Source organism: Salvia miltiorrhiza, chromosome 5 (genome assembly GCF_028751815.1).
Source record: "Salvia miltiorrhiza cultivar Shanhuang (shh) chromosome 5, IMPLAD_Smil_shh, whole genome shotgun sequence".
In the NCBI taxonomy this organism is placed as follows: Eukaryota; Viridiplantae; Streptophyta; class Magnoliopsida; order Lamiales; family Lamiaceae; genus Salvia; species Salvia miltiorrhiza.
Window position 1 is genome coordinate 18476799 of NC_080391.1, and position 14626 is coordinate 18491424.

At 35.5% G+C, this 14626-nt stretch overlaps 2 protein-coding genes and 1 long non-coding RNA gene across 3 annotated transcripts; 1 reads left to right on the plus strand and 2 right to left on the minus strand.

The window, feature by feature from the left end:
• Window positions 1-3675: 3675 nt before the first annotated feature.
• Window positions 3676-5673, minus strand: LOC130986515 (uncharacterized). Its single transcript, XR_009089294.1, has 3 exons — window positions 5278-5673; window positions 5046-5130; window positions 3676-4707 (listed from the first exon to the last, which is right to left on the minus strand). It is a non-coding gene; the product is annotated as an uncharacterized LOC130986515 (long non-coding RNA).
• Window positions 5674-5838: 165 nt separating this feature from the next.
• Window positions 5839-6714, plus strand: LOC130986514 (kirola-like). The gene is made up of 2 exons (XM_057909945.1): window positions 5839-6170; window positions 6243-6714. Exons 1-2 carry the CDS (start codon window positions 5990-5992, stop codon window positions 6509-6511), a joined length of 450 nt encoding a protein of 149 aa, XP_057765928.1. The 5' UTR covers window positions 5839-5989; the 3' UTR covers window positions 6512-6714.
• Window positions 6715-10172: 3458 nt separating this feature from the next.
• LOC130986517 (protein C2-DOMAIN ABA-RELATED 7-like) lies at window positions 10173-12251 on the minus strand. The gene is made up of 3 exons (XM_057909946.1): window positions 12128-12251; window positions 10858-11980; window positions 10173-10792 (listed from the first exon to the last, which is right to left on the minus strand). The coding sequence occupies exons 2-3, from the start codon at window positions 11248-11250 to the stop codon at window positions 10496-10498; spliced, it is 690 nt and encodes a 229-aa protein (XP_057765929.1). The 5' UTR covers window positions 11251-11980; window positions 12128-12251; the 3' UTR covers window positions 10173-10495.
• Between the last annotated feature and the right edge of the window lie 2375 nt (window positions 12252-14626).

Here is a 14626-nt window from a genome sequence, read left to right on the forward strand (position 1 = left end):
ATTTTGTTATTTTTCGTTATTTCAATACTGATTTTTTTATCTAATTTGATGTTTTATTTTGTTATAATTTAGCAAATCTCAATTTGAAATTCTACAAAAAGAATAAAATAAAAAATCATTTGTTATAGTGTACAATGATTGATATAAAGTACTCAATATAAATACGAACACAGACATTTTATTAAATTGAGGTATACAAAATCATTTTGTAAACCTGTAGAGAAATTTTCAATGAAATAAAAGGGTGATCTGACTTGGATATAATTAAAAATAATATTTATGTTGCATCTTTTTAATTAGGACATGAATCCATCATTTTTAATTTTTTAATATTTATATTTATTTATTTAAATGTATCGTTCAATTTCGATGCTTTCCGTGCATCGCACGGGTGAACGTACTAGTTGAAAATAATGTTACTGTACAGACGAGAGTTATACAATTTTTCATTTTCATCGATTAAATAATATTTAAAGGATCCAAATCGGTGGAATAATACATCTTATATTTAGTTGTTCACGATCTTGTATACATGTTGGCAGCGGTGTGAAGACGTTAAGATCTAAAATTTTGAATTCGCCTCCAAGTTAATACATGTTTCGCCTCCAAATCGAATCTTGTATACATGTATATTTAGTTGTTCACGATCTGACTATCTCTTGTTCATGTATTTTATGAGTTTGTTCATAATTCCCAACTTTCACGGAAAGATGTGGTTTTCACCTGATTACTTGTATATATATATATATATATATATAGGGTTAGCTTATATTGAGATTTTAAATATTTTGAGATTTTGAGATAAATGAACATATCAATAAATTCTTTGAACATAACCAATATAACTGATGAACATATGAATCTATTTAATTTATTTAAAAAATACGCCACTTGTAGGGATTGAACCCTAGACCAACGCGCGTTCATAAAAATTAATTGACAAGTTCATCAAAATGTACTTATATGTTCATTTATCTCAAAATCTCAAAATATATATAAATCTCAATTGAACCAATTCCTATATATATATATATATATAGATATATACCAATGTTCAATGAAGAAGGCCTAAATGTAAGAGAGAAGAGAGAAGTAATCTCATCCATTGATCTTATAGGCCAAGGTTCAATGAAGTGGATCATCTAGATTACTCTTCTTATTGTAGTATATATATATATATATATATATATAGGGTGTGGTTATAATGAGAACCACACTTATCGTGAGAACATAAGAACCATTAAAATCAATGCATCTGCTATATAAATTAATGCATTCGCTATTAAATTTAATGCATCCGAAAATAATAAAAATTTTGCTCCCTTCAGGATTCGAACCCAGGATCTGCATTCATCCACCAAGATGATGCATCCACCGTAGATCTTGATGATCGAATGACTTAAAATGGTTCTCCGTTCTAATTTTATTTAGTGGTTCTTATTTGAACCTCTCCCTATATATATATATATATATATATATATATATATATATATATATATATATATATATATATTCAAATATGATCACATACAATGTGTATGTGGCGCACTAAGAATGTGAAACACGACAGAGACTTTCCAAGACTTTACAAGATACACAGAAAGATAAAATAAAAAATATTAATTTTAGATATTTTACAAGAATCAATTATTATTTTTTTATCTGAATTTTTTTTCCAGTATCGCTTGTGAAAATCTGCAACGTAAATATGCATATAGTTAAATACAAATATGCTTGTTGCTATATACAGATATGCATGATATTGTTACATGGATAATTCTTAATCTATTACCTAATGGATCACCTAGTGTTATACATATTTGTGTGCAATGTTATGTATATATCTATTTAAAAGGTAGTTTTGGGTACAACCGAGTGTACCGTGCAACCAGATTGACCCACACCCAGACCCTGACCGTATCCTAATCCGAACCATGATCCTGGCCCAAATTGTGTAAATGACATTATTCGGTTATACAAATGACACTGTCTGTAATTGACATTATTCTGTTATACAAATGACACTGCGTATAAATGACACTATAACATTGTAAATGATACTGTGTATATAAATGACATTTCCTGTAATTGGCACTATAAGATTGTAAATGATACTATAATATTTTAAATGACATTATAATATTGAAAATGGCATTATAACATTTTAAAATGTTACAGTGTTATTTATATAACCGAATAGTGTCAATTATAGGCAGTGTCATTTCTGTAATCGAATAGTGTCATTTACATAATTTGGGTTAGGATGTGGGTTCATATCAGAATGCGGGTTTGGGTGCGGGTCAACCCGGTTGTATGGTACACCTAGTTGTACCCAAGTTTTTGTGTATATTTACATATGTTTATAATTAAGGTGACAACGGTGCGAAAAAAATAAAAATTTAGACCGGAAAAAAATATTATTACTATTATTTATTTATTTTTAATTTTTTATTCCTATTTTAACTTTGCGTATGTTTTGCCTTGGAAGACTTTAGAAGACATCTGCCACATATCACGTGCTTTGTGCACTATATAAACAATATACTCCCTCCGTCCCAATAAAAGTGGCCACATTTCCTTTCTGGGTGTCCCATTAAAAGTGGCTACTTTCTAAAAATGGCAAAAGTTTACTTTAATTAAGTCAATAATTACTCACTAATTTGGTCAACAATTGTAGGCCACTTTCTAAAAATGCCAAAATTACTTTAATTAAGTCAACAATTACTCATTAATTTGGTCAACAATTGTAGGCCACACTTTATTAAAACATATAACACTCAATTTCTTAATCTCCGTGCCCAAAAAAAAGTGGCCACTTTTATTGGGACGGAGGGAGTATATCATTTAGTTTTAAACCTATATACTATCATAAGATGGGGATCTAGAGAATCCCACTCATATATATATATATATATATATATATATATATATATATATATAGGGTGTGGTTCTAGATAAAACTACATTATTTGTGAGAACGTGAGAACCATCAAATCTAATGCATCCACTGTAAAAATTAATGTATTTGCTGTTAAAATTAATGCACTCAAAAAAATAAAAATAAAATTGCTCACTTCAGGATTTGAACCCAGGATCTGCATTCATCCAATAAGATGATGCATCCACCATAGATCTTGATGATCGAATGGCTGAAAATGGTTCTTCGTTCTTCTTTTATTTAGTGGTTCTTTCTTGAACCTCTCCCTATATGTATATATATATATATATATATATAGGGAGCGCTCAATGAGATCCTCTATATGTGGCGAGATCTTAGATTGATTTTTGGGTGTTGATTTTATTTATTCTATGGCTGTTATTTACTTAGAGGGCGAATTTTTTTATCAGAGTTCGAATTCTGGAGGGAGCGAAAATTTTACAAATTTTTTTAATATCATTATTCATCAGTATATACTACCTTATTCAACACTACATACTACTTTATTCATTGTACTCATGATCTAAAAAAAATAACAATCTCACTGGAGTGCACCCTATATAGTTGTTATTAATTGTTAGTTGTTAGAGCATTCACATTGGTTGAGTCAGTTACTGACTCATCTAAGTAGGGGACCACTTATGAGTCAATAGCCTGTATTGGGAAGGCTCGTCCAACTGACTCATATCCTTTAGTTTTGATTTTCTGCATTTTTCTTTTAATTTAAATTGTACCAATTTAAATAACAAAATTAAATGAAATTAAAATTGCATTCATTTAAATTACATAATTTTGAAATTACATAAAATTTAAAAAATAAAAAAATCTTAAATTAAACACGTAAATAACTAATCCGCCCCTAAAGGTCCGAAACGTTCCCAAACAGCCTTAGAAGAAATCACATGTCGTTGGGGTTGTGTTGGGAAGTGAGATATTGAGCAATCGTATTTTGCGATTGGACGATGATGTTCGTGATTTGCTTCGTCTTCCTGTCGGACGAAGATGAAGAATCATCGAACCACGAAGCTATTTGTGATAGAAAAAAAAATGAAGGAAAAATGAAAGGGAAAGAGTGAAGGAGATGGATGAATTGGTTGAATGAAGATGTGTTTACACAAAAGTGAAAAAAAAAAAACACTAGCCTTTTTCGGCCGTTAGAAACAATTTTAATTTTTTTTGGCTAAATAGATGTAGAATTCAAACAGTTAAACAAATTTTCTTTTGTAACTCAGCGCGTGCACACTCTTCATAATTGACGGATGGACCGAGCTCATCGAGAAGAGTCGAGCTCGAGTCGACGGGTGGTTACATCAATCGACTCATTCAGAAATCGACTCGAGCCCTCTCAGATGAGTCGATCGATGTGAATGCTCTTAGGCTCGTAATTAATATATAGCATCTGAAAGAAATAATAAAGTAGGTAGACAATAATGGAAGGAAAAGAATAAAATAATGTTGAAAAGCTTATATAAGAAATTGAAAAATTACTTACCAAACCTTGAAACGTATACTTTTCCATACTGTATATGAGTATGTTCTGAAGTGAAAATGACATGTTTTGAAATGTCAGAAGAAATTAGAAGCACCCTCTTATTCAGTGTAGCTAAATTTAGAAAAATCAAAGCATACTTAGCAGCTGGTATTTTAGATACACATACATTTAAGCATACACAAACATACTCAAAGTCTTAGAAAGAAAAATTCACAGTATTTTCACAAATTTTATTGGATACCTTACCTTTGTGTCAAATTGAGCAGCCTTGAGAAATCTGAGCATCAAAATATAAGGAGTTGGTTAGTTAAGACGAAACCTCAATTTTTTCAAGATTGTCTTTTCCTGAAATTCAGAATTCATATACAAATTTAATCTTTTTGCAAAATACTAGAAAATAATGTTGTATTAAGAAAATAACTCGAGTTGCACTCCCTATTTTCAACATTTGATCCCTAGATGCTTATCAAGTCGGTAACTTGTCGTTAACAAGAAATTGAGTGATAAGTTCTCTCTATTCAATGAAAGATTTACAGTCTAAGATTGCAATACCAACAGGAGCGCGCAGTAAGGCTTACTAATTTATATTTACATCTCTTTTCTACAAAATATCACCTCTCATTGATCTTACTCCTCGTACGCTGCTCCGTGACTCAATGTTTTGACCTTATAGTGTTAGCTTTCTCACTGTCCATTCCATCTGCTTCCAAAAAAATCAATCCAAACATAAATTACAGTGAAATTCATTCCGATACCCGATTCCCTTTAGCCACACTGACCCCCACATCTCACCCTCAAAATTCTAAGTGGCATAAAAGGAAAAAAAAGTTCTCTTAAAACAATTTACCTTCTCTGCCAACAACTGCTTCACCGCTGCCGCCACTGCCTCTAGCGCCGCGCAATAACTGGAATACGCCTCCAAACATTTTCCCAAAGCCTTAAGTGGCTGCTCTCATCTTCTACGTCGAAACCGCTCCTCCATTTTTTTTAAGGAGTTTTTGGCGCAAAGTAGGGCGGGTAAATGAAATATTTCACGTTAAGGATGTCGGAAAATGGTTCTCGAAAAAAAAGGATGTGGGAAAATGAAATATTTAGAATATTAATAACTAGAGATTATATAAGTTATTCATCCACGTAAGCAAAATTGAGATTTAGGGTGTTTTAAAAATATAAAATAAAAGATAAATATGACTAAATATTTTTATCCACACATAAATAAATGTCACCAATATTTTAAAAATGTTTAATGAATTTACCTACACATATTTAGTTATGTTATGTGTGGGTAAACTGTCACACATTATTATATGTCACAAATTATGTGTGGCTAAAACTTCAATTTTTTGCAGTGATAGCATCTGAAAGAAGTAATAAATTAGATAGGTACAATAATGGAAGAAAAAGAATAAAATAATCTGAAATAATAGTGAGCTGTCGGACAGCATGAACGTGAAGAATAGAAAAAAAATGGCAATAATGTGGCAGTCGAAGCAAGTTGGGGCCTATATAAAGAGTGGATGTGTGTAGCTAAATGGTTGTATCAGATCAAAGTAGATTAAATGGCGGGGAAGTTGGTTTCAGAAATTAGCATAAAATCGGATGGAGATGTGTTCCACGAACTGTTCAGAGAGAAACCACATCACATATCAGGCATCTGTCCTGATAAGATCCAAACCTGCGATTTGCATGAGGGCGAGTGGGGCAAAGTCGGATCCATCATCTGCTGGAACTACTTCCATGGTGCGTAGTTAAATATATAAGTCTATCTGTTTCAATATGTATGTATGATTAATTAATGATTAAAATGTGCAGATGGGAAAGAGAGGGTGGCTAAGGAGATCATCGAAGCCATAGATGAGGAGAAGAAGTCGGTGACGTTCAAAGTGATCCAAGGAGATCTGATGGAGCAGTTCAAGGTGATGAAACTCATAGTCCACGTCGACACCAATGGAGAAGACAACCTCGTCACGTGGACTCTCGAGTATGAGAAGCTCAACGAGGCTGTGCCCGATCCTCACACACTCATGGAATTCTGCCTCCATGTCACCAAAGATATCGAGACTCACCATCTCACCAACTAGCCATCTTCACCACTCCTACCATCCTTCTTTAATTAATATATCTTTCTCTTGTATGCATGTTTATCTATGTAATTGTGTGTGGAACTGCCTGCCCTCTTCTTTCTTGCATTAATCCAATTAATTATGTCTATATTATATCACGGATGCATCATCTTATTTGCATTTCTTTATATAAATATAAGAGTGGGATAGAGTGAGAATCATTCGTGGACCCTGCAAAAAACATATTAGTAGTATATTTTTGGTATTTTGTATCCTTGGAAGTTTTAAAATCTTCCTTTAATTTTAGATCCGTTTTTTTATTTTTCTTTTTTCTCGTTACAAAGGCGGGTAGAGAATATATCGTAGGTGGTGTGCGCAACCTAGATCTCACCCTGCTATAGTTATGTACTTATTTATTGCACCCTCAAATTTAAAATTTTGGATCCGTCACTTATGATAATACACTTTAATAATTATCCTAAGAAATGAGATAACTTATAGACTATAGGATCATTATATCTACGATTCAAATTTAATTCTACGAATATATATATATATATATATATATATATATATATATATATATATATATATATAATATTTGATAAAATTTACAAATAAGTCAATACAAATTTACTAACAAATCAATTATAATGCATAAACATCCGTATTAAATTATTGTCCAAGATTCGAACCTCAAATCAAATGTTGTTTGTGCATTTCATTAACTTATTCGTTAATCTCAATGCACATAATTAAACTCAATTGTAAAATTTAAATATGTGACATTTTAAATTTAATCTATTTTTCATTTTAAGAATTATTCTCATTTAATCCATATATATATAAATCGAGTTTATCAATTTAGGACTTATCATCATATATAGTTTAATATTGACCCAGTGGTAGTTTTAATCATTTCACTTGATATAATATATAATAATCTGAAGAACAAATAATTGAGGAGATTATACTTCTTATTATATGTTTGCCATGTTGCAATAACTTCAATCATAGACTTCATGCTCTCACCCTTTATGCAACGGAGTACCATCATACGGTTCATATCACTGCCGAATCTTATCAGTTCAGTTTTACAAAAATGTTACTAGCTAGTAATACTTCGAACCGTCCCATGAAGCGTGACTCATTTCTTTTTGACACGAGAATTAAGAAATTGATATTGTATGTGTTAAATGTGATAGGTGAAAAAGTGGAAAGGTGAATAAATGATAATTTTTTTGCCATTTTTAGAAACAGGTCAAGCTTCGTGGGACAAACCAAAAAGTAAAGTGGGTCATGTTTCGTGGGACGGAGGGAGTATAAATTATGGGTTAACTTGCATTGAGAATTTTATATTAGAATCAAAACTAAGATTAATTATATACTATTATAGATTATTTTAAATTCTATGAACGTGAGTATTCTGTCTTCTCATATTTTTTGGGTAGAAAAATAACTCAACGAAATCTCAAAAATTATGCCACCTTCTATTTTCAATGAAATTTACGTGAATGATTACATATTAGGTCGTGAATAAATATTGATTGGCCATGAATAAATCACAATTTTTCGTGAATTACACGATAAAATAAAATGAATTTTGGCCAAAATCATTTTTGTTGAAATTCTCGTAAATAATTACATGATTGGACGTGAATAAATAGTGCTTGATTGTAAATAATCAGGATTCCTGTGAATGATTATTTAATTAAGACCCCTATGAATCTCATTTATTTAGGAAGGGAACGGATATAAATACCTACTTTTATGATAAATCAATAGTAGAATTTAGAAAATCAACGAATATGAATATTTGAAGTTCTCGCCTGATCCTCTTTCTCTTAATATTAATTGCACCAAAATCCAATTGAGTTGTGCATGAACTCGCAAATTTTGCTATAAATTCTAGAAATATAGATTTGGAGGTCGAATTTCATTTTTTCCCCCTTTTGAATGTTGTATATTTCGATTTTCGTTCCAGTGACCCCCAAAAAAGTATTGCACCAAAAGTAACATGTACCATCCATAAATCTATCCTACTCAAATGGAAGTATTAATTAGTGTCATTTCGATATAGTGTTAATGTCATTTTGCATATAGTGTTAGTGTCATTTTCAAAATAGTGTCATTTATAAAACAAAATTGTGTTAGTGTTATTTTTAAAATAGTGTCATTTATAAAACAAAATAATGTTAATGTAATTCCAAGATCGTATTAGTATTAGTGTGTTATTTCAAGAAAAAATGGATCAAAATAGTCCAACTGAATCATAATCCAAGTCGAGTACAAGGTACACCCGGGAGTAGAGGAGATCACCTCTAATTTATATATTGCTTCCCATATATACCGTGCGCGCGCGTGCGTGAAGAATATGTTAAAAGTTTTCCGATCTAAAGCTGGTTTCTTTGACTTTGGGTAACCAACATAATCTTACTAAATTTTCAGTAAACTAATTACTGATTCCTATGTCTATGTTTCCCACTAAACCCTATTAAAATTGTTTAAAACATCTTGCGTTAAGTAAGATCAACTATACATATTAAAACTGTTTAAAGCGTATTATACTTTGCTTACTATTTAACTAGTCAACTATATATATAATTGTTATGTTATACTTCGTCAGTGAACAGTGCTAAAGTTTAATTCACGTTAACTTTATCTTTTTTATTTGGGTTAAGTACCAAATACCCCCCAACGTTGGGGCCCCTATCGCGTATAGGACCCTATAGTCAGGGTCCGCGCTGTTTACTACCTCAACGTGGCTAAACCTAAGCAAATCCCCTCCCCAACGTTGGGCCCCTATCGCGTATAGGACCCTATAGTCAGGTATTAAGTTCCAAATACCCCCCAATGGTGACTTAATGCAGGGGGGGTATTTGGTATTTGAGGGGGGGATTTGCTTAGGTTTAGCCACGTTGAGGTAGTAAACAGCGCGGACCCTGACTATAGGGTCCTATACGCGATAGGGGCCCCAACGTTGGGGGGGTATTTGGTACTTAACCCTTTTTATTTTATTCCTTTAGGATTCGTTTGATTTGCAGTTTAGGATTGATTAGGATTAAAATTATCTTGAGAAATTAGTGTGGATTAGTGTGGATTTATACTATTTCATGGGTGTTTGATATCATGGCTACTTAATCCTATATTGTGTTCGATATCCATAAGATTATGTTGGATTATATTATCTAATACCAAAACTATCCTCATATAATTTTAAAAATACCATGTGTGTCCACCATTACTTGGGCATTTGCATCGATATACGTGAGGAAGGGTAGCAGAATGTTTATCCAATTTCGCAGTACTAAAGTTATCTGGGGGGGTTTAGTAGTATATATGGGTTATTCCCATAAAATAGTACATAGAAGTGAAATTAAGTAGGAGTTGGTCACATTAATATAACATATCAAACATCACACTAATATGTATTAATTTAATTTATCCTACCTATAAATCCTACCTATAAACTCATATCAAACATTATTTTGATTTTCATATCTTATAAATTATTATTGAAATTATTAATTTGATAAATTACACAAAAATCAAAGCTCAATATATTCATTTTCCTTTTAACTTTAAATAATTAATAAAAAGAACAAATGGAGCTTTGATTTGTGTATAATTTATAATATTAATAATTTCAATAACAATTTATGAAGTATTAGAATCAATATAATATAAAGTAAAAAGATAATAGTGTGGAGTAAACATAAGCAGTACCTACATAACATATGTAGCATGACAGTAAAATATATATATATACTCGGCGGTTGTTAAATGGAGTAAAATCTAAATTTTGATGAAGAAGTAGAGTCTGTCCCCCCTTGTGTGGAGAAGATCCCTTTTTCGGATATTTGGGTTTTGGAAGCTTGAGAATTGATTGAATAAATGAAAGAATTGTGTAGGTGTACATTAGTGAGTAGAAAATTGTAAATTAGACATGAAGTTGGATGTTTAAAATGATTGGTATGGAGGTAGGTTGATGAAGGTAGGTAGCTAGACCTTGAGGCCTTTGCAACCGGGGATCTCAATCCATTCGATCTGGACTTGGACTTGGCCGCATTCGACATCGTTGAGTCTGAGGATCATGTCTTGTGTCATCTTGCCTTTGTTCCACACGACGGCGCTCTCTTCAGCGAGGCAGTTCTCCTTGGTGGGGTGCACCCTCTCCACTTTGGTGCCGTCGGGGAGGCTCTGCAGCCCCATCTTCAGGCACTTTATCAGCGGCTCTATGTCTATCTGCGCGCTTCCCATGCTGTCGTCTACCGTGAATGTGTCCTTGTCGTACACAGACTGCAAAACCATCATATTCATCAATCACCATGCATCATTATGCTTATGCACACACAAATATATACCAGCACTATGGGTGAATCGAAATCCTTGATGTAGATTGTGAGCTCCTCGTTCCACACTGGGTTGCAGTTTCCCCTTACAACCTTAGTCTTGACCTTCTGGTTGGCGCACGAGACCACGCAGTAGGGATCGCTGCTGAGCGTGTCGCGGACAGCCAGATTGATCCCTCGCCGCACCCTAATCCTGATTAGTCCCAACACATCCATAAGGCCCACCAGCTTGGCTTCAACCACGCTCTTCTTTGATCCTTCTTTTCCTCCTCCTCCTCCACCTCTCCTCTTCTTCTCCTTGGTTTCCAGACAACTATGAGAGAGTTTGAGGGGATATGAAAAGACCTCCTCAAGATCACTGCAGATATTCAAGGAGACCCTACACACCCACCGCCCGATGACCATTACCTATTCTATACATTACGCCTATCAATAACACCTTTTTATTACTATGATTATTTCTCCTTCTCATCCTTCCATTTGTTATATATTTGCCTTGCTCCTCCATTTTCTCTCCAAACATTATTTTCTGTCCGTTGCTTCTCTGCTTCTATTTTCCACCATCCATCCCATTCCCATTCATTCCTAAAAGTAGCTAGGATATGGTGATATTGGAGTTTGTTGGTATCATTCTATTTATATCAAAGATACAGAGAATACAAAATAAAATTTGATGATTGAATACAACATATGCTATAATTAGGACTTCAACATAGCGGATGGAGGCAAGGGAGGAGCGTCGAGCTGGTACAGGTTTAGAGATGGCCCCACAAATCGGAAGAGAATCCATCCCCCGATCACGATGAATATGGATGCATAAGCAAACTTGTTGAGCCAAAACAGCAGACCTTTTTCGCCCACATACAGCTCCACAGCCTTCTCACTCACGCTCATCGAATCCCAATCCTTGACTTGCTTTTCAACCACTTTACTAATGCCGCCCTCCTCCTCCTGCCTTTGTCTCCTTCTCGAACCTCGTTTGAATCGGATTTCTACGGTTTCCGGCGGTCGGACTTGTTGAGGTGAGTTCACGTCACTGCCGTTGTCGGAGCTGCATCTGACTAGAGTGAGAGACCGATGTCGGCAAGGAGGGGGAAAAGTGGTCAAGGACAGCATCATCTGCACACTTAATTTCCTACATTTGCAGATTCGTCAATTTCTAATTTACACACCAATTCATACATCTGCAGATTCGTCAATTTCGAATTTACACACGAATTCATTCTTTTAATCAACAAATCATTGTTTCTGGAATAAATACGATAAGGAAGACGGCAGGTACCTTGAACCTCGGCGGAAATTGATATCCGTGGCCGTGGGTTTTAATTGTGTGGGTGAGAATTGAGGCTGGGTTTTTGACGAGAGATGATAAGTCTATAAAAGCGCTACTTCCCACGACACAAGCTGACCTACGATTTATAGTTTATAACGATATAAGTTGCTACTAAATGTTCGGATTTTGATTTTATATTAGGGAAAATTGCACCTAAATACACAAACTTTGTCGAAAATTTATTTTTGATGCGATTTCAGAATTTTACATTTTAATACACCAATTTAAGAAGTTGTTCAATTTTGACACAATTTTGAATTCCGGCGACCGGGATATTGATGTGGCAGCCGGAATCGCCACGTCATCACCACGTCACACACACACACACACTCCACCCTCTCTCTCTCACACCCCACTCTCTCTCTCTACACATCAGCTTCCCCCCACCCCTCCCACCCCCCGATCGGACCCTCCCCCTCCCCAGAACTGCGTCGAACCGCCTCTTCCACCACCGGCTTCCCCCACCACCATCACTCTCTCTCACCACATCTTCCACCGCCGCCCCTGCTCTCCCCACCACCACACCTCTTCCTCCACTTCCTTTCCCCACCACCATCACATATCCGCCGCCCCAGCAAAGGGGGCTGGAGAAGAAGCGTGGGCAGGCGGGGAATTGCAGATGTGAATTCGGGTTTTGGGTATTGGATTTGAGGAGAAATCGAGCCCTAATCCCTTGTCGATTTTATTGGTGGGGAAGGGCGGTGGAGGGAGAGAGTCGTGGGGAGTGCGGTGGTGGGGAAGGCGGTGGAGGAAGAGGTGTGGTGGTGGGGAAGAGCAGGGGCGGCGGATCTGTGATGGTGGTAGGGAAAGGCGGTGGAGGAAGAGGTGTGGTGGTGGGGAAGAGCAGGGGCGACGGATCTGTGATGGTGGTGGGGAAAGGCGGTGGAGGAAGAGGTGTGGTGGTGGGGAGAGCAGGGGCGGCGATGGAAGGGGCGGTGAGAGAGAGTGATGGTGGTGGGGGAAGCCGGTGAGGGAAGTGGCGGCGGGTGCGACGCGGTTCTGGGAGGGGGAGGGAGAAGTGGCTGACGGCGGGAGGGAGGGTTTGCGGCTGGGGGCTCGACGGCGGCGGTGCGACGCGGTTTTGGGGGAGGGGGGGTCCGACCGGGGGGGTGGGGGGAAGCTGACGTGTGGAGAGAGAGAGAGTGTGGGGTATGTGAGAGAGAGAGAGGGTGGAGTGTGTGTGTGTGTGTGTGACGTGGCGATTCCGGCTGCCACATCAATATCCCAGTCGCCGGAATTCAAAATTGTGTCAAAAGTGAACAACTTCTTAAATTGGTGTATTAAAATGTAAAATCCTGGAATCGCGTCAAAAATGGATTTTCGGCAAAGTTTGTGTATTTAGGTGCAATTTTCCCTTTATATTATCTTATTTTACTAAGTAAATTTAAAGATCGCTTGATCATGGAAATTTTTAAGAGTCATCATTACTTTCATTCTATTCCCGCCCATATTACCTCTCCTCATTCTATTTCTACTTTCATTCTATTATAATCCTTATTTCATTCCATTATACCAATCACCTCGACACTTTTATTATCTCACATCATTAACCATGACACATTAACCACGACACAAGCACACATTCGAGTTTTTTTCTTCTTCTTTATTTTTATTTTTTTTGCTGTGAGTTTCATCTAACATAACATTTTATGGGCAAATTTTGTCACGCTCAAGTAATAAAATTATTTGGAATAAATTCCTACTGAAACTCTCATGATTAAACATCCTTAATTCCGGGAGCACTTGATTCAAACATAAGAATATATATACGCTTTGTGTATGTGTTAGTCTAGACGATTAATGAAAAAAATGAGTAATCCATAAAATATATGGTGATATGTGTTGTAATAATGAATGTGAGTACGAAAGATAAAACACAGAGAATGATAACCCAATTCAATTAAACAACCTACGTTTGGGGGGTCTCGTCCAGGAAAATTATTCATTATATGAAGTTCATAAGTAAAAAGGACTTACACAATAAGACACTCTCTTACTTAGCCTCTACATCTTCCCAAAACCCCAACAACGGTGAATAACTGAAAGCTAAATAACGACTAACTTTCTAGTTGCACCAAATCCATTGAGAAACAAAAACCAATAATAAAGAAGTCCCAAAAGAGTTTATAACTCCTTTACCATGCACGCTCAAGTGTATAACTCACAAACACTCTTCTGCTAAGAGAAATAAAAGTACTATATCAATGAATGTACTACAGATTGTAAGAAGTTCGGGTGGACACCTAGCATAACAGAATTCTCGACTACATTGCGAGAGATATTAAGCACGAAATTCCCCAGCCATTATGAACGAAATTGGCCTCCTTTTATAGGTTTCAAGTCTTCTTGTTGCCCAAATTAATCCTTTCTTAGTCGTAAAAGGAAACACGAGTTCTAGCCTGATGAGGACTCTGCTTGGATGATCTTGATCTATCTGTAACTATGTTC